The sequence below is a fragment of the Oncorhynchus clarkii genome, chromosome 20 (assembly GCF_045791955.1).
Source record: "Oncorhynchus clarkii lewisi isolate Uvic-CL-2024 chromosome 20, UVic_Ocla_1.0, whole genome shotgun sequence".
Lineage (NCBI taxonomy): Eukaryota > Metazoa > Chordata > Actinopteri > Salmoniformes > Salmonidae > Oncorhynchus > Oncorhynchus clarkii.
In genome coordinates, this window is record NC_092166.1 from 72,146,190 (window position 1) to 72,160,066 (window position 13,877).

The 13,877-nt window shown below is 44.3% G+C and overlaps 1 protein-coding gene across 1 annotated transcript in view; it reads left to right on the plus strand.

The window, feature by feature from the left end:
- The window catches only part of LOC139375682 (potassium channel subfamily K member 12-like), a 47,079-nt gene extending 33,442 nt beyond the window's left edge, over positions 1 to 13,637 (plus strand). The window contains exons 2-4 of the mRNA XM_071117489.1: positions 12,026 to 12,389; positions 12,945 to 13,092; positions 13,242 to 13,637. Coding sequence (XP_070973590.1) covers positions 12,026 to 12,389; positions 12,945 to 13,092; positions 13,242 to 13,637 — 908 coding nt within the window. The remainder of the gene's footprint in view (positions 1 to 12,025; positions 12,390 to 12,944; positions 13,093 to 13,241) is intronic.
- The last annotated feature ends 240 nt before the right edge of the window (positions 13,638 to 13,877 follow it).

Genomic DNA, 13,877 nt, shown 5'->3' on the forward strand with positions numbered 1-13,877 from the left:
ATCTGGTAATATGAGAGGCGTGTGTGTGTGAATTATACTGTTTTCGAACTCGCCTGTCAGAGTGAAAGTGGCAGTGGTTGTGGGTGTGCGTGTGTGTGTGTTTCTGCCTGCTTCCATGAATGTGTGTTTCTGCCTGCTTCCATGAGTGTGTGTTTCTGCCTGCTTCCATGAGTGTGTGTTTCTGCCTGCTTCCATGAGTGTGTGTTTCTGCCTGCTTCCATGAGTGTGTGTTTCTGCCCTATTAAATACAAACTTTTCAACGACAAGGTCAAAAATCCCATTGTGAGTGTCGTAAAGGGTGAAGCTCATCACATTGGTATAATTTATTACTGTAATGACTAGAGGGGATAGTCACAGAGGGCTTTCTGGGAGGAGGATAGAACAGAGGGCTTTCTGGGAGAAGGATAGAACAGAGGGCTTTCTGGGAGAAGGATAGAACAGAGGGCTTTCTGGGAGGATAGAACAGAGGGCTTTCTGGGAGGAGGATAGAACAGAGGGCTTTCTGGGAGAAGGATAGGACAGAGGGCTTTCTGGGAGAAAGATAGAACAGAGGGCTTTCTGGGAGAAAGATAGAACAGAGGGCTTTCTGGGAGAAGGATAGAACAGAGTGCTTTCTGGGAGGAGGATAGAACAGAGGGATTTCTGGGAGAAAGATAGAACAGAGGGCTTTCTGGGAGGAGGATAGAACAGAGGGCTTTCTGGGAGAAGGATAGAACAGAGGGCTTTCTGGGAGGAGGATAGAACAGAGGGCTTTCTGGGAGAAAGATAGAACAGAGGGCTTTCTGGGAGAAGGATAGAACAGAGGGCTTTCTGGGAGGAGGATAGAACAGAGGGCTTTCTGGGAGAAAGATAGAACAGAGGGCTTTCTGGGAGAAGGATAGAACAGAGGGCTTTCTGGGAGGAGGATAGAACAGAGGGTTTTCTGGGAGGAGGATAGAACAGAGGGCTTTCTGGGAGGAGGATAGAACAGAGGGCTTTCTGGGAGAAAGATAGAACAGAGGGCTTTCTGGGAGAAGGATAGAACAGAGGGCTTTCTGGGAGAAGGATAGAACAGATGGATTTCTGGGAGGAGGATAGAACAGAGGGCTTTCTGGGAGAAAGATAGAACAGAGGGCTTTCTGGGAGGAGGATAGAACAGAGGGCTTTCTGGGAGGAGGATAGAACAGAGGGCTTTCTGGGAGAAGGATAAAACAGAGGGCTTTCTGGGAGAAGGATAGAACAGAGGGCTTTCTGGGAGGAGGATAGAACAGAGGGCTTTCTGGGAGGAGGATAGAACAGAGAAAGAAATCGCTTGTGTTCTAAATGGTACCCTATTTCCTATGTACAGTGCCTTCGGTAAGTATTCAGACCCCTTGACTTTTTCCACATTTTGTTACGTTATAGCCTTATTCTAGAATTTATTAAATTGTTTTTTCCCCCTCAATAGTCTACACACAATACCCCATAATGAAAAAGCAAAATCAGGTTTATAGACATTTTTGCAAATGTATAAAATAAAATTAAAATTAAAATGGAAATATCGCATTTACATATGTATTCAGACCCTTTACTCAGTACTTTGTTGAATCACCTTTGGCAGTGATTACAGCCTTGAGTCTTCTTGGCACACCTTTATTTGGGGAGTTTCTCCCATTCTTCTTTGCAGATCCTCTCAAGCTTTGTCAGGTTGGATGGGGAGCGTCGCTGCACAGCTATTTTCAGGTTTCTCCAGAGATGTTGGATCGGGTTCATGTCCGGGCTCTGACTGGGCGACTCAAGGACATTCAGAGACTTGTCCCAAAGCCAGTCCTGCATTGTCTTGGCTGTGTGCTTAGGGTAATTGTTCTGCTGGGAGATGAACCTTTACCTTCCTGAGTGCCCTGGAGCTCAAGGATCTCTCTGTACTTTGCTTCGTTCATCTTTCCCTCATTCCTGACTAGTCTCCCAGTCCCTGCCTCTGAAAAACATCCCCACAGCATGATACTACCACCGTGACGCTTGGAATTCATGCCAAAGAGTTTAATCTTGCTTTCATCAGACCAGAGAATCTTGTTTCTCGTGTCTTTTACGTGCCTTTTGGCCAACTCCAAGCGGGCTGTCATCGGCCTTTTACTGAGGAGTGGCTTTCGTCTGCCCACTCTACCATAAAGGCCTGATTGGTGGAGTGTTGCAGAAATGGTTGTCCTTCTGGAAGGTTCTCCCATCTCCACAGAGGAACTCTGGAACTCTGTCAGAGTGACCATCGGGTTCTTGGTCACCTCTCTGACCAAGGCCCTCCCCTGATAGTTCAATTTGGCTGGGTGGTCTGCTCTTGGAAGAGTCTTGGTGGTTCCAAACTTCTCCCATTTAAGAATTATGGAGGCCACTGTGCTCTTGGATACCTTGGGGCAGCTGGTAGCCTAGTGGTTAGAGCATTTGGCCAGTAATTGAAAGTCTGCTGGATTGAATCCCAGAGTTGACAAGGTAAAAATCTGTCTTCTTCCCTTGAACAAGGCAGTTAACCCACTGTTCCCCGGTAGGCCGTCAAAGTAACTAAGAATTTGTTCTTAACTGACTTGCCTAGTTAAATAAAGGTTACATTTAAAATAAAATAAAAATTATTCGACCTCATGGCTTGGTTTTTTTTCTGACATGCACTGTCAGCTGTGGGACCTTGTATAGACAGGTGTGTGTGTTTCCAAATCATGTCCAATCAACTATATTTACCACTGGTGGACTCCAATCAAGCTGTAGAAACATCTCAAGGATGATCAATGGAAACAGGATGCACCTGAGCTCAATTTCGAGTCTCATAGGGTCTGATTACTTATGTAAATAAGGAATTTGTGTTTTTTATTTTTAATACATTTGCAAAAATGTCTATACACCTGTTTTTGCTTTCTCTTTATGTGCTATTGTGTGAAGAGTGATGAAGGAAAACAAATATTTAATACATTTTAGAATAAAGCTTTAACGTAACAAAATATGGAAAAACTCAAGGGGTCTGAATACTTTCCAACTGTAATGCATTAGTTTTGACCAGAGACGGTGTAGGGAATAGGCTGCCATTTGGGATGCAGACACAAAAAGACAACAATGGAAAAATAATGTAAAGGTCATGAACAATCAGAATCATGTCTTCATGAAATGTGATGATATTTGGATAAAACCAGTATGATGACCAAAGTGTGAAAAATGACTGTTGCTTCTACATTGATAAAGTTTGATCATAAAGTTACTGGTCCCCTCCTCCATGTCAGGAGGTGGATTATTAAGGGGATAGGGTGACATTATCCTAGTGCTGAGCGATTAGTGCTTTTCTAGGTCGGTTCGATTTTGGTTTTTCGGTTCGATATTCATTTATTTTACGTTAAATGCATTATAAAATAATGACCGAAAAATTTTTTTTATGGAAATTCCAAAGCCAAAAATAGTGAAGTTTCAATTGCCAAAACATTGAAAAGATTCCATTGTCTCTGTCAGGTCAACATTGGGTCGACATCAATAGAAACATAGGAACTGACTATGAAATAATACAACATTACAGTTGCATATATTACTTTGTTTTTATTTGATGAATTTATTATTTTTCATTCCTTAAAGAAATCATCAACCCCTCTTTTACGCTGCTGCTACTCTCTGTTTATCTTATATGCATAGTCACTTTAACTATACATTCATGTACATACTACCTCAATTGGCCCGACCAACCAGTGCTCCCGCACATTGGCTAACCGGGCTGTCTGCATTGTGTCCCACCACCCGCCAACACCTCTTTTTACGCTACTGCTACTCTCTGTTCATCATATATGCATAGTCACTTTAACCATACCCACATGTACATACTACCTCAATAAGCCTGACTGACCGTTGTCTGTATATAGCCTTTCTACTCTTATTTTCAAATGTCTTTTTACTGTTGTTTTATTTCTTTACTTACCTACACACACACACACACACACACACACACACACACACACACACACACACACACACACACACACACACACACACACACACACACGTTTTTTTATTTTTTATTCTCCGCACTATTGGTTAGAGCCTGTAAGTAAGCATTTCACCTGTTGTATTCGGCGCACGTGACAAATAAACTTTGATTTGATTATTTTAGTGTAAAGACTAAGATTTTGTTGTTATACTATATATTATTTGTGTGTACTCAAACAAGGACGGAACATAAATGCAAAAGTTGAAGTTTTATATTTCAACGTGACTCAAAACATGTCAAACAGCATACTGTAAGCACACATACAGTACAAATCAAAACATGTCAAACAGCATACTGTAAGCACACATACAGTACAAATCAAAACATGTCAAACAGCATACTGTAAGCACACATACAGTACAAATCAAAACATGTCAAACAGCATACTGTAAGCACACATACAGTACAAATCAAAACATGTCAAACAGCATACTGTAAGCACACATACAGTACAAATCAAAACATGTCAAACAGCATACTGTAAGCACACATACAGTACAAATCAAAACATGTCAAACAGCATACTGTAAGCACACATACAGTACAAATCAAAACATGTCAAACAGCATACTGTAAGCACACATACAGTACAAATCAAAACATGTCAAACAGCATACTGTAAGCACACATACAGTACAAATCAAAACATGTCAAACAGCATACTGTAAGCACACATACAGTACAAATCAAAACATGTCAAACAGCATACTGTAAGCACACATACAGTACAAATGAAAACACACAGTAAATATATTTTTCAAATGCCAAGGAAGAAAAATGGCCTATTTGTACTACTGCACTGTATGTTAGATCAATTGTACGGAATAGATAAAGAAACTGTCAAATACAATCAAATCTAAATCATAAGTCAAGAAACAACTACTCCATTGCGAAAACAAAATCGGTCATGTCTGTTGTTTTGGTCCAGCCACAGATTTTCATCAACTTCACAGGCAATCACAAGCAATATTATCCTTGGCCAGACAGTGGGGGAAATGTCTTCTGGCATGACACATCCACCCCTGACAGGACTCTGCTGGAATGTCACCACAGGCCATTGCCTGGAGAAGGGCCATACGTTCATGGGGGTTGGGATCATACACCTTCCACCACCATGCTGAAAACAACTCCTCCATGGGGTTGTGATCATACACCTTCCACCACCATGCTGAAAACAACTCCTCCATGGGGTTGTGATCATACACCTTCCACCACCATTCTGAAAACAACTCCTCCATGGGGTTGTGATCATACACCTTCCACCACCATGCTGAAAACAACTCCTCCATGGGGGTTGTGATCATACACCTTCCACCACCATGCTGAAAACAACTCCTCCATGGGGGTTGTGATCATACACCTTCCACCACCATGCTGAAAACAACTCCTCCATGGGGTTGTGATCATACACCTTCCACCACCATGCTGAAAACAACTCCTCCATGGGGGTTGTGATCATACACCTTCCACCACCATGCTGAAACAACTCCTCCATGGGGTTGTGATCATACACCTTCCACCACCATGCTAAAAACAACTCCTCCATGGGGTTGTGATCATACACCTTCCACCACCATGCTGAAAACAACTCCTCCATGGGGTTGTGATCATACACCTTCCACCACCATGCTGAAACAACTCCTCCATGGGGTTGGGATCATACACCTTCCACCACCATGCTGAAAACAACTCCTCCATGGGGTTGGGATCATACACCTTCCACCACCATGCTGAAACAACTCCTCCATGGGGTTGTGATCATACACCTTCCACTGCCATGCTGAAAACAACTCCTCCATGGGGTTTGTGATCATACACCTTCCACCACCATGCTAAAAACAACTCCTCCATGGGGTTGTGATCATACACCTTCCACCACCATGCTGAAAACAACTCCTCCATGGGGTTGTGATCATATACCTTCCACCACCATGCTGAAACATCTCCTCCATGGGGTTGTGATCATACACCTTCCACCACCATGCTGAAAACAACTCCTCCATGGGGTTGTGATCATACACCTTCCACCACCATGCTGAAAACAACTCCTCCATGGGGTTGTGATCATACACCTTCCACCACCATGCTGAAAACAACTCCTCCATGGGGTTGTGATCATACACCTTCCACCACCATGCTGAAACAACTCCTCCATGGGGTTGTGATCATACACCTTCCACCACCATGCTGAAACAACTCCTCCATGGGGTTGGGATCATACACCTTCCACCACCATGCTGAAACAACTCCTCCATGGGGTTGTGATCATACACCTTCCACCACCATGCTGAAAACAACTCCTCCATGGGGTTGTGATCATACACCTTCCATCGCCATGCTGAAAATAACTCCTCCATGGGGTTGTGATCATACACCTTCCACCACCATGCTGAAAACAACTCATCCATGGGGTTGTGATCATACACCTTCCACCAACCTGCTGAAAACAACTCCTCCATGGGGTTGTGATCATACACCTTCCACCACCATGCTGAAAACAACTCCTCCATGGGGTTGGGATCATATACCTTCCACCACCATGCTGAAACAACTCCTCCATGGGGTTGTGATCATACACCTTCCACCACCATGCTGAAACAACTCCTCCATGGGGTTGGGATCATACACCTTCCACCACCATGCTGAAACAACTCCTCCATGGGGTTGTGATCATACACCTTCCACCACCATGCTAAAAACTCCTCCTAAATGGGGCGGCAGGTAGCCTAGTGGTTAGAGCGTTTGGCCAATAACAGAAAGGTTGCTGCATCGAATCCCTGAGCTGACAAGGTAAAAATCTGTCATTCTGCCCCTGAGCAAGGCAGTTAACCAACTGTTCCCTGGGAGGCTGTCATTGTAATAAGAATTTGTTCTTAACTGACTTGCCTAGTTAAATGAAAAATGCCATTGAAAAATGGGTTATATGGTGAGAAATAGAGAATTGTAAACCTGGATGGTTATGGAACCAGTTGCGAAGCTGAGCAGCCTGATGAAAGCTCAAGTTGTCCCAAATTAGAACATACATATGATTCTCATAATTACCTGGCCCTGCTCTGGTTGAAAAACATTGTCATGTAAGGTGTTCAGGAAAATAAGGAGATGGGCAGTGTTGTATGGTCCAAGGGTGGCATGTGGGGGGGACCCCATTGTGGCTCATAGATGTGTATATGGTGACATTTCCCACGCGCTGGCCAGGCACCTCAATGATGTTCCTTCCTCTCCTCCTCATCTTTGCTAAATTTAATCCAGCCTCATCTATGGATATGAGTTCCTGGGGGATGGGACTTGCACCCAACTCCATGTTTCTCTGAAATGACAGTAAATACTGTATTGTAAATTTCACTGGCAACCTCAATGGTTCTCTAATGTTTCAAGAGTATAATACTAGTACATTACTTGCACATATTCATACCGTTTATCCTTCACTCTTTGGGAATTGCTTTCAAATGGGACTCTGTAGATGTGATTCATCCGGAGATGGTGTTTCTGAAGGATGCAGGGCTATGGTTGATAAACTCACTCTGATGTTATGGAAGACGGCAGGGTTTTCAATCATTTGCTGTTGGATTTCCTGCAGTCTTATGGCATTATTTTACACTACCATTTTCACAATGGGAAAGGGGATACCTAGTCAGTTGTACAACTGAATGTATTCAACTTCTGCATTTAACCCAACCCCTCTGAATCAGAGAGGTGTGGGGGGGCTGTCATAATCGACATCCACGTCTTCAGCGCCCAGTGGGTTAACTGCCTTGCTCAGGGGCAGAATGACAGCTCAGGGATTTGATCCAGCAACCTTTCGGGTTCTGGCCCAATGCTCTAACCACTAGGCTACCTGCCATCTGTTTGTCATGATTTACTCAACTGAGTTTTGCTCTTTTGTAGAGAGTTGTGTTAACTATTTCGCAAAAATGTGCTTAGCATTGTCTGTGAAAGCAATGAGAAATGACTTACAGTTTTGCAAAAAAACAACACTCTTGTGCTCATAAGCAATGATATAAAGTACTTACAGTAAGTAAAAATACTTTGAAGTGCTACTTAAGTAGATTTTTTGTGGAATCTGTACTTAAATTTGCTCTTCATATTTGCGACTACTTTTACTTTTACTTCACTTCATTCACTACATTCACTACAGTAACACTACAGTAATACTACAGTAACACTACAGTAACACTACAGTAATACTACAGTAATATAGCATACAACATAAACATGTTACAAACTAGTATAGCTCCCAATTTCATACATACAGTAATACACAAAACATTTACTTTGGTGCCCCTTACAGCATGTATTGGAATCTACAATCTTTACTGTGCTTTATGTTGAACTACTGTCAAGTAGTAAAAGCAGTAGATACTGTAGGTCCAATGTCTGCAGTACTATTCTAACTTTTGTAACGTCTGGATGATGGATGCTATGGTGAAGTGACTCAGCTTGTGCTGCACTCTCTGCCCATTCTCTCTCAAGGTCAATGTCAGGTTGAGCACATGGTCCACCACAGTCGTCTGAATATCATCAGAGACTACTCTCCTGGTTCTTGTTCTCGGTCTTCCTCCACCTCCACCTCTCTCTGCCAAGTTCACTTCCATTGTTCTCCAAACACAGGAGTTCTCACCTGTGGCCTTGTATTCAAATCAAATCGTATTTGTCACGTGCGCCGAATACAACAGGTATTGTATTACTGTGAAATGCTTCCTTACAAGCCCTTATCCAATAAAGTTTTAAGAAAATACCTAAAAAAAAGTAAGAGATAAGAATAACAAATCATTAAAGAGCAGCAGTAAATAACAACAGCGGGGCTATATACAGGGGGTACCGGTACAGAGTCAATGTGCGGTGTCAAGGTAATTGAGGTACTATGTACATGTAGGTAGAGTTATTAAAGTAACTATGCATAGGTAATAACAGAGAGTAGCAGCAGCGTAGAAGAGGGTTGGGGGAGGCAATGCATATAGTCTGGGTAGCCATTTGATTAGATGTTCAGGAGTCTTATGACTTGGGGGTGGAAGCTTTTTAGAAGCATCTTGTGCCTAGACTTGGCGCTCCGGTACCACAGTCTTTGACTAGGGTAGGTTTTTAGGGCCTTCCTCTGACACCGCCTGGCCCCGGTGATGTATGCATTACCCTCTGTAGAGCCTTGCGGTCGGAAGCCGAGCAGTTGCCATACCAGGCAGTGATGCAACCCATCAGGATGCTCTCAATGGTACAAATGTAAACTTTTTGAGGATCTGAGGACCCATGCCAAATATTTTTAATCTCCTGAGGGGGAATAGGTTTTGTCGTGCCCTCTTCACAACTGTCTTGGTGTGCTTGGACCATTCTAGTTTGTTGGTGATGTGGACACCAAGGAACTTATCCATACCAAAGGTCTGATTGCAAATTGCAAATTTACGCAACTAGTGATTGCACATGTGAAGAGTGAAAGGTAACTGGTAATTGAGCTTAGCTTGTTAAGCAGTGTTGCTTTTCATTTGCAGACAATAGATTTTCATTTTGAAGTTTGTGCCAAAAGTAGAGAATTGTGTCTTGTGTTTTGCCAAATGTTTGTTATAGAATTGCAATCTGAATGTAAAGCAAAACATGTGCCAGTAGTATTGCAGATTTGGTGTATGGTTCTGCTAAATTAGTTACAGGTTTAGGTCATTGTGCTTCATGGGCCAGTTTTAGTGTGTAAACAATTGGGAAAAATGCAATACACCAATGGTAACATAATATTCTCTTACCTAATTTAAATAAGTATTGCCTTCTCAACAAGATCAAAGAAGGCGTGTTTGCAGAGAGGCGTAGTGTATATACAGTGCATTCGGATAGTACTCAGACCCCTTGACTTTTCCACATTTTGTTACGTTACAGCCTTATTCTAAAATGTATTCAATCGTTTTTTTCCCTCATCAATCTACACACAATACCCCATAATGACAAAGCAAAAACAACTTCTTAGAAATGTTTGCAAATTTATGAAAACAGAAATACCTCATTTACATAAGTATTCAGACCCTTTGCTATGAGACTCAAAATTGAGCTCAGGTGCATCCTGTTTAATTCAATTAATTGGACATGATTTGGAAAGACACACACCTGTCTATATAAGGTCCCACCATTGACAGTGCATGTCAGAGCAAAAAACCAAGCTATGAGGTCAAAGGAATTGTCATTAGAGCCCCGAGACGGAATTGTGTCAAGGCAGAGATCTGGGGAAGGGTACCAGAACATTTCTGCAGCATTTAAGGTCCACAAGAACACAGTGGCCTCCATCATTCTTAAATGGAAGAGGTTTGGAACCACCAAGACTTTTCCTAGAGCTTGCCGCCCAGTCAAACTGAGCAATCGGGGGAGAAGGGCCTTAGTCAGGGAGGTGACCAAGAACCTGATGGTCACTCTGACAAAGCTCCAGAGTTCCTCTGTGGAGATGGGGGAACCTTCCAGAAGGACAACCATCTCTGCAGCACTCCCACAATTAGCCCTTTATGGTAGCGTGGCCAGACGGAAGCCACTCCTCAGTAAAAGGCACATGACATCCCAAAGGACTGCCAGACCATGAGAAACAAGATTCTCTGGTCTGATGAAATCAAGATTGAACTCTTTGGCCTGAATGTCAAGCGTAATGTCTGGAGGAAACCTGGCACCATCCCTAGAGTCAAGCATGGTGGTGGCAGCATCATGCTGTGTCAATGTTTTTCAGAGGCAGGGACTGGGAGATTGGTCAGGATCAAGGGAAAGATGAACGGAGCAACGTACAGACGGATCCTTGATGAAAACCTGCTCCAGAGTGCTCCGAACAACAGACTGGGGCCAAGGTTCACTTTCCAACAGGACAACAACCCTAAGCACACAGTCAAGACAACGCAGGAGTGGCTTCAGGTCGTTTGTGTGGCCCAGTCAGAGCCCGGACTTGAACCCGATCTAACATTTCTGGAACCTGAAAGTAGCTGTGCAGTGACGCTCCCCATAAAACCTGGCAGCGCTTAAGAGGATCTGCAGAGAAGAATGTGAGAAACTCCCCAAATACAGGTGTGCCAAGATTGAAGCGTCATACCCAAGAAGACTCGAGGCTGTAATCACTGCCAAAGTTGCTTCAACAAAGTACTGAGTAAAAGGTCTGAATACTTACATAAATGTGATATGCCAGAAACAAACTTGCTGATCTCCCTGTTCTCTGTTCATTGGTTGACTGAGTACACCAAGCCAATCTCTTATCCAATCAGTTATGTACTGATTCACATAATTCAAAGGTAGAGTGCGTGAGTGTGTACGTCAGTAAGCTGCAGTCTGTCTCTAACCTCTGACCTGTCACTTCCCAAGATAGGAAGTGTTCCTGTTCTTGTTCCTGCATAACTTAACACATGCTGCACACACACACACACACACACACACACACACACACACACACACACACACACACACACACACACACACACACACACACACACACACACACACACACACACACACACACACACACACACACACACACACACACACACCCCACGAATGTTTGACAGCTAATCCTCTTCTCTCGTCACCATCTCCACTTAGCTTTCACACTGACCTGAATTGACCAGGAAATGAGTAGACAGAACAAAGGGCCAGATCGTGCATCAACAGCAGAAATGTCAGTCAGTTACAGAGCTGAGCTTCATTACTGCATTACACACACAGCCTCCCAAATACTGATGACCTTCTCCAGAGAAGGTATGTTTTTAGTAGAGTAGAATGCTAATTGAATGACGTTGCCAGATATTTAAATAGTGAAATATCACTCACTTCATTGAACTCGTCAAATGCTGGTACTGCACCAAAGTCTTTTAATAGACAGAGTAGAGCCTAACCTAAAAAACATCTTACCCCATGCCAGTAAATGGTGTCTACCGCAGAAATGGAGCATTCAGATGCCTGCAGGGATCTTCAAGGTTTATTAGGGTCGGACAAATAGACACAAATACTAATGCTGTGGTGTGTTGGACGCCTTCCTCTGAGCCTTTAGTAGTTTCATCTTCTGGAATTAATCAGTCAATCCATCCATCTAACCCCATCTTTCTCTGTCTTCCCCTGTAGGTTTCGGGATGTCCACCCCGGTGACGGTGGCAGGGAAGGTGTTCCTGATCTTCTATGGTCTCCTTGGTTGCGCCGCCACCATCTTGTTCTTTAACCTCTTCCTGGAACGCATTATCACCCTCCTGGCCGTGGTAATGAAGGCCGTGAGGGAACGGCGCATCCGGAACTCCGGCCTCCTCCCGCCGGGTATCCGCCATGACTTCTCGGCGTGTTCGTTCCCGGGGTGGAAGCCGTCGGTCTACCACGTCATGTTGATCCTGGGGCTGTCTGCCATCATCATCTCCTGCTGTGCCTCAGCCATGTACACCCCTGTGGAGGGATGGGCCTACCTGGACTCACTCTACTTCTGCTTCGTCACATTTAGGTAAGGTAGTCTACTAGAGGTCGGAGGTTGGAGAAGTGGGCCAGCCAGCAACCGGCTGGAAGGCTGTCTGTATGAGTCTTGAGTCTCAGAGAAATGCTGGCATCCTAGAGTATCCATGATATCATATCCTGTGCCCATGAGCAAGGCACTGCACTGTGGCTGGCCTGTTCTTCAACCTCTCGCTGGGTGTGTGTATTTGTGTTTCTTGGGTAGGGTCGCATAATTCTGGCAACTTTCTCAAAATTCCCTGGTTTTCCAGAAATCCAATTTGAAGGATTCCTGCAATTAGGAGGGAATTAGCCGGAAATATTCAGCTATCCTCAGATTTCTGGAAAACTGGGGAATTTGTGGAAAGTTACTGGAATTTTGCAGCCCTAGTCTCAAGGGGCTTGGGATAGAAAAAAGACAAAAGGCAAGAAAGTAATGTTATTCTTGTTTTTATTTTTCTTCTTCCCCTCCTCCTCTTCCTCTTCATCTTCCTTCTTTCTCTCTTCCTCCTCCTTCTCCCTCCTTCTACTCCGCCTCCCCTTTTTTCTCTACCTCCTCCCCTGTCAGCACCATTGGCTTCGGGGACCTGGTATCAAGCCAGAGAGCGGACTATGAGTACCAGCCGCTGTACCGTCTGGCTAACTGCCTGTTCATCCTCATGGGCGTGTGCTGCATCTACTCTCTGTTCAACGTCATCTCCATCGTCATCAAACAGGTAGATGTAGAACAACGAGCACAATGGAAATAAGTCTGTCGACAGTATTGTATTTTTAATCCTTGATGCATTGTTGTGTTCAGTTAGCTGAGCCACCTCTATCTGTAACTATATCTGTATTTTAACATCAGATTCCTTCCTTCCTTCAGGTGCTCAACTGGATGCTTCAGAACCTGTGCTGCCAGCGGTGCAACATCAGGTCAAACTCTTTCCCGTTGGGGCGCCGCAACGCCATCCGGCCCGGGTCGAGAATCCGTAAGGGCCGCTTCGGAATCAGACGCCCGCCCGACTCTGGGGATTCGGGACCCTGCGACAGCGACACGGAGGGGGGAGGACGCAGACTCTCTGGAGAGATGATTTCAATGAAGGACCTGACGGCCTCGAATAAGGTCTCACTGGCCCTCATGCAGAAGCAGTTATCAGAGTCTGCTAACGGTTATCCCAGGACGGTGTGTGGCGGCTCGAGACATAACGGGTTCTCTGGAGGAGTGGGCGCTCTGGGGATCATGAACAACAGACTGGCAGAGACCAGCAACTCCAGGTAGACCTGTGTAGTGTTTCTCAACTTGGTCCAACTTGGTCCATGGACAGGCGCTGGTCCGTGAGATGTGGACTTTCGGTCGGTGCGATGATTGACTGACTTAATGTTTGCAGTCCCCCACGGAGTAAAGACCATAGCTTGTCAGTCTCTGACACAAGAGATAACCTGCTAGTCTCTAAGATAATAAAAAGGTTGGTATGAAAGGCTGAGAAACACTGGAGTAGACCCCTGCAGGGTGGTAGAT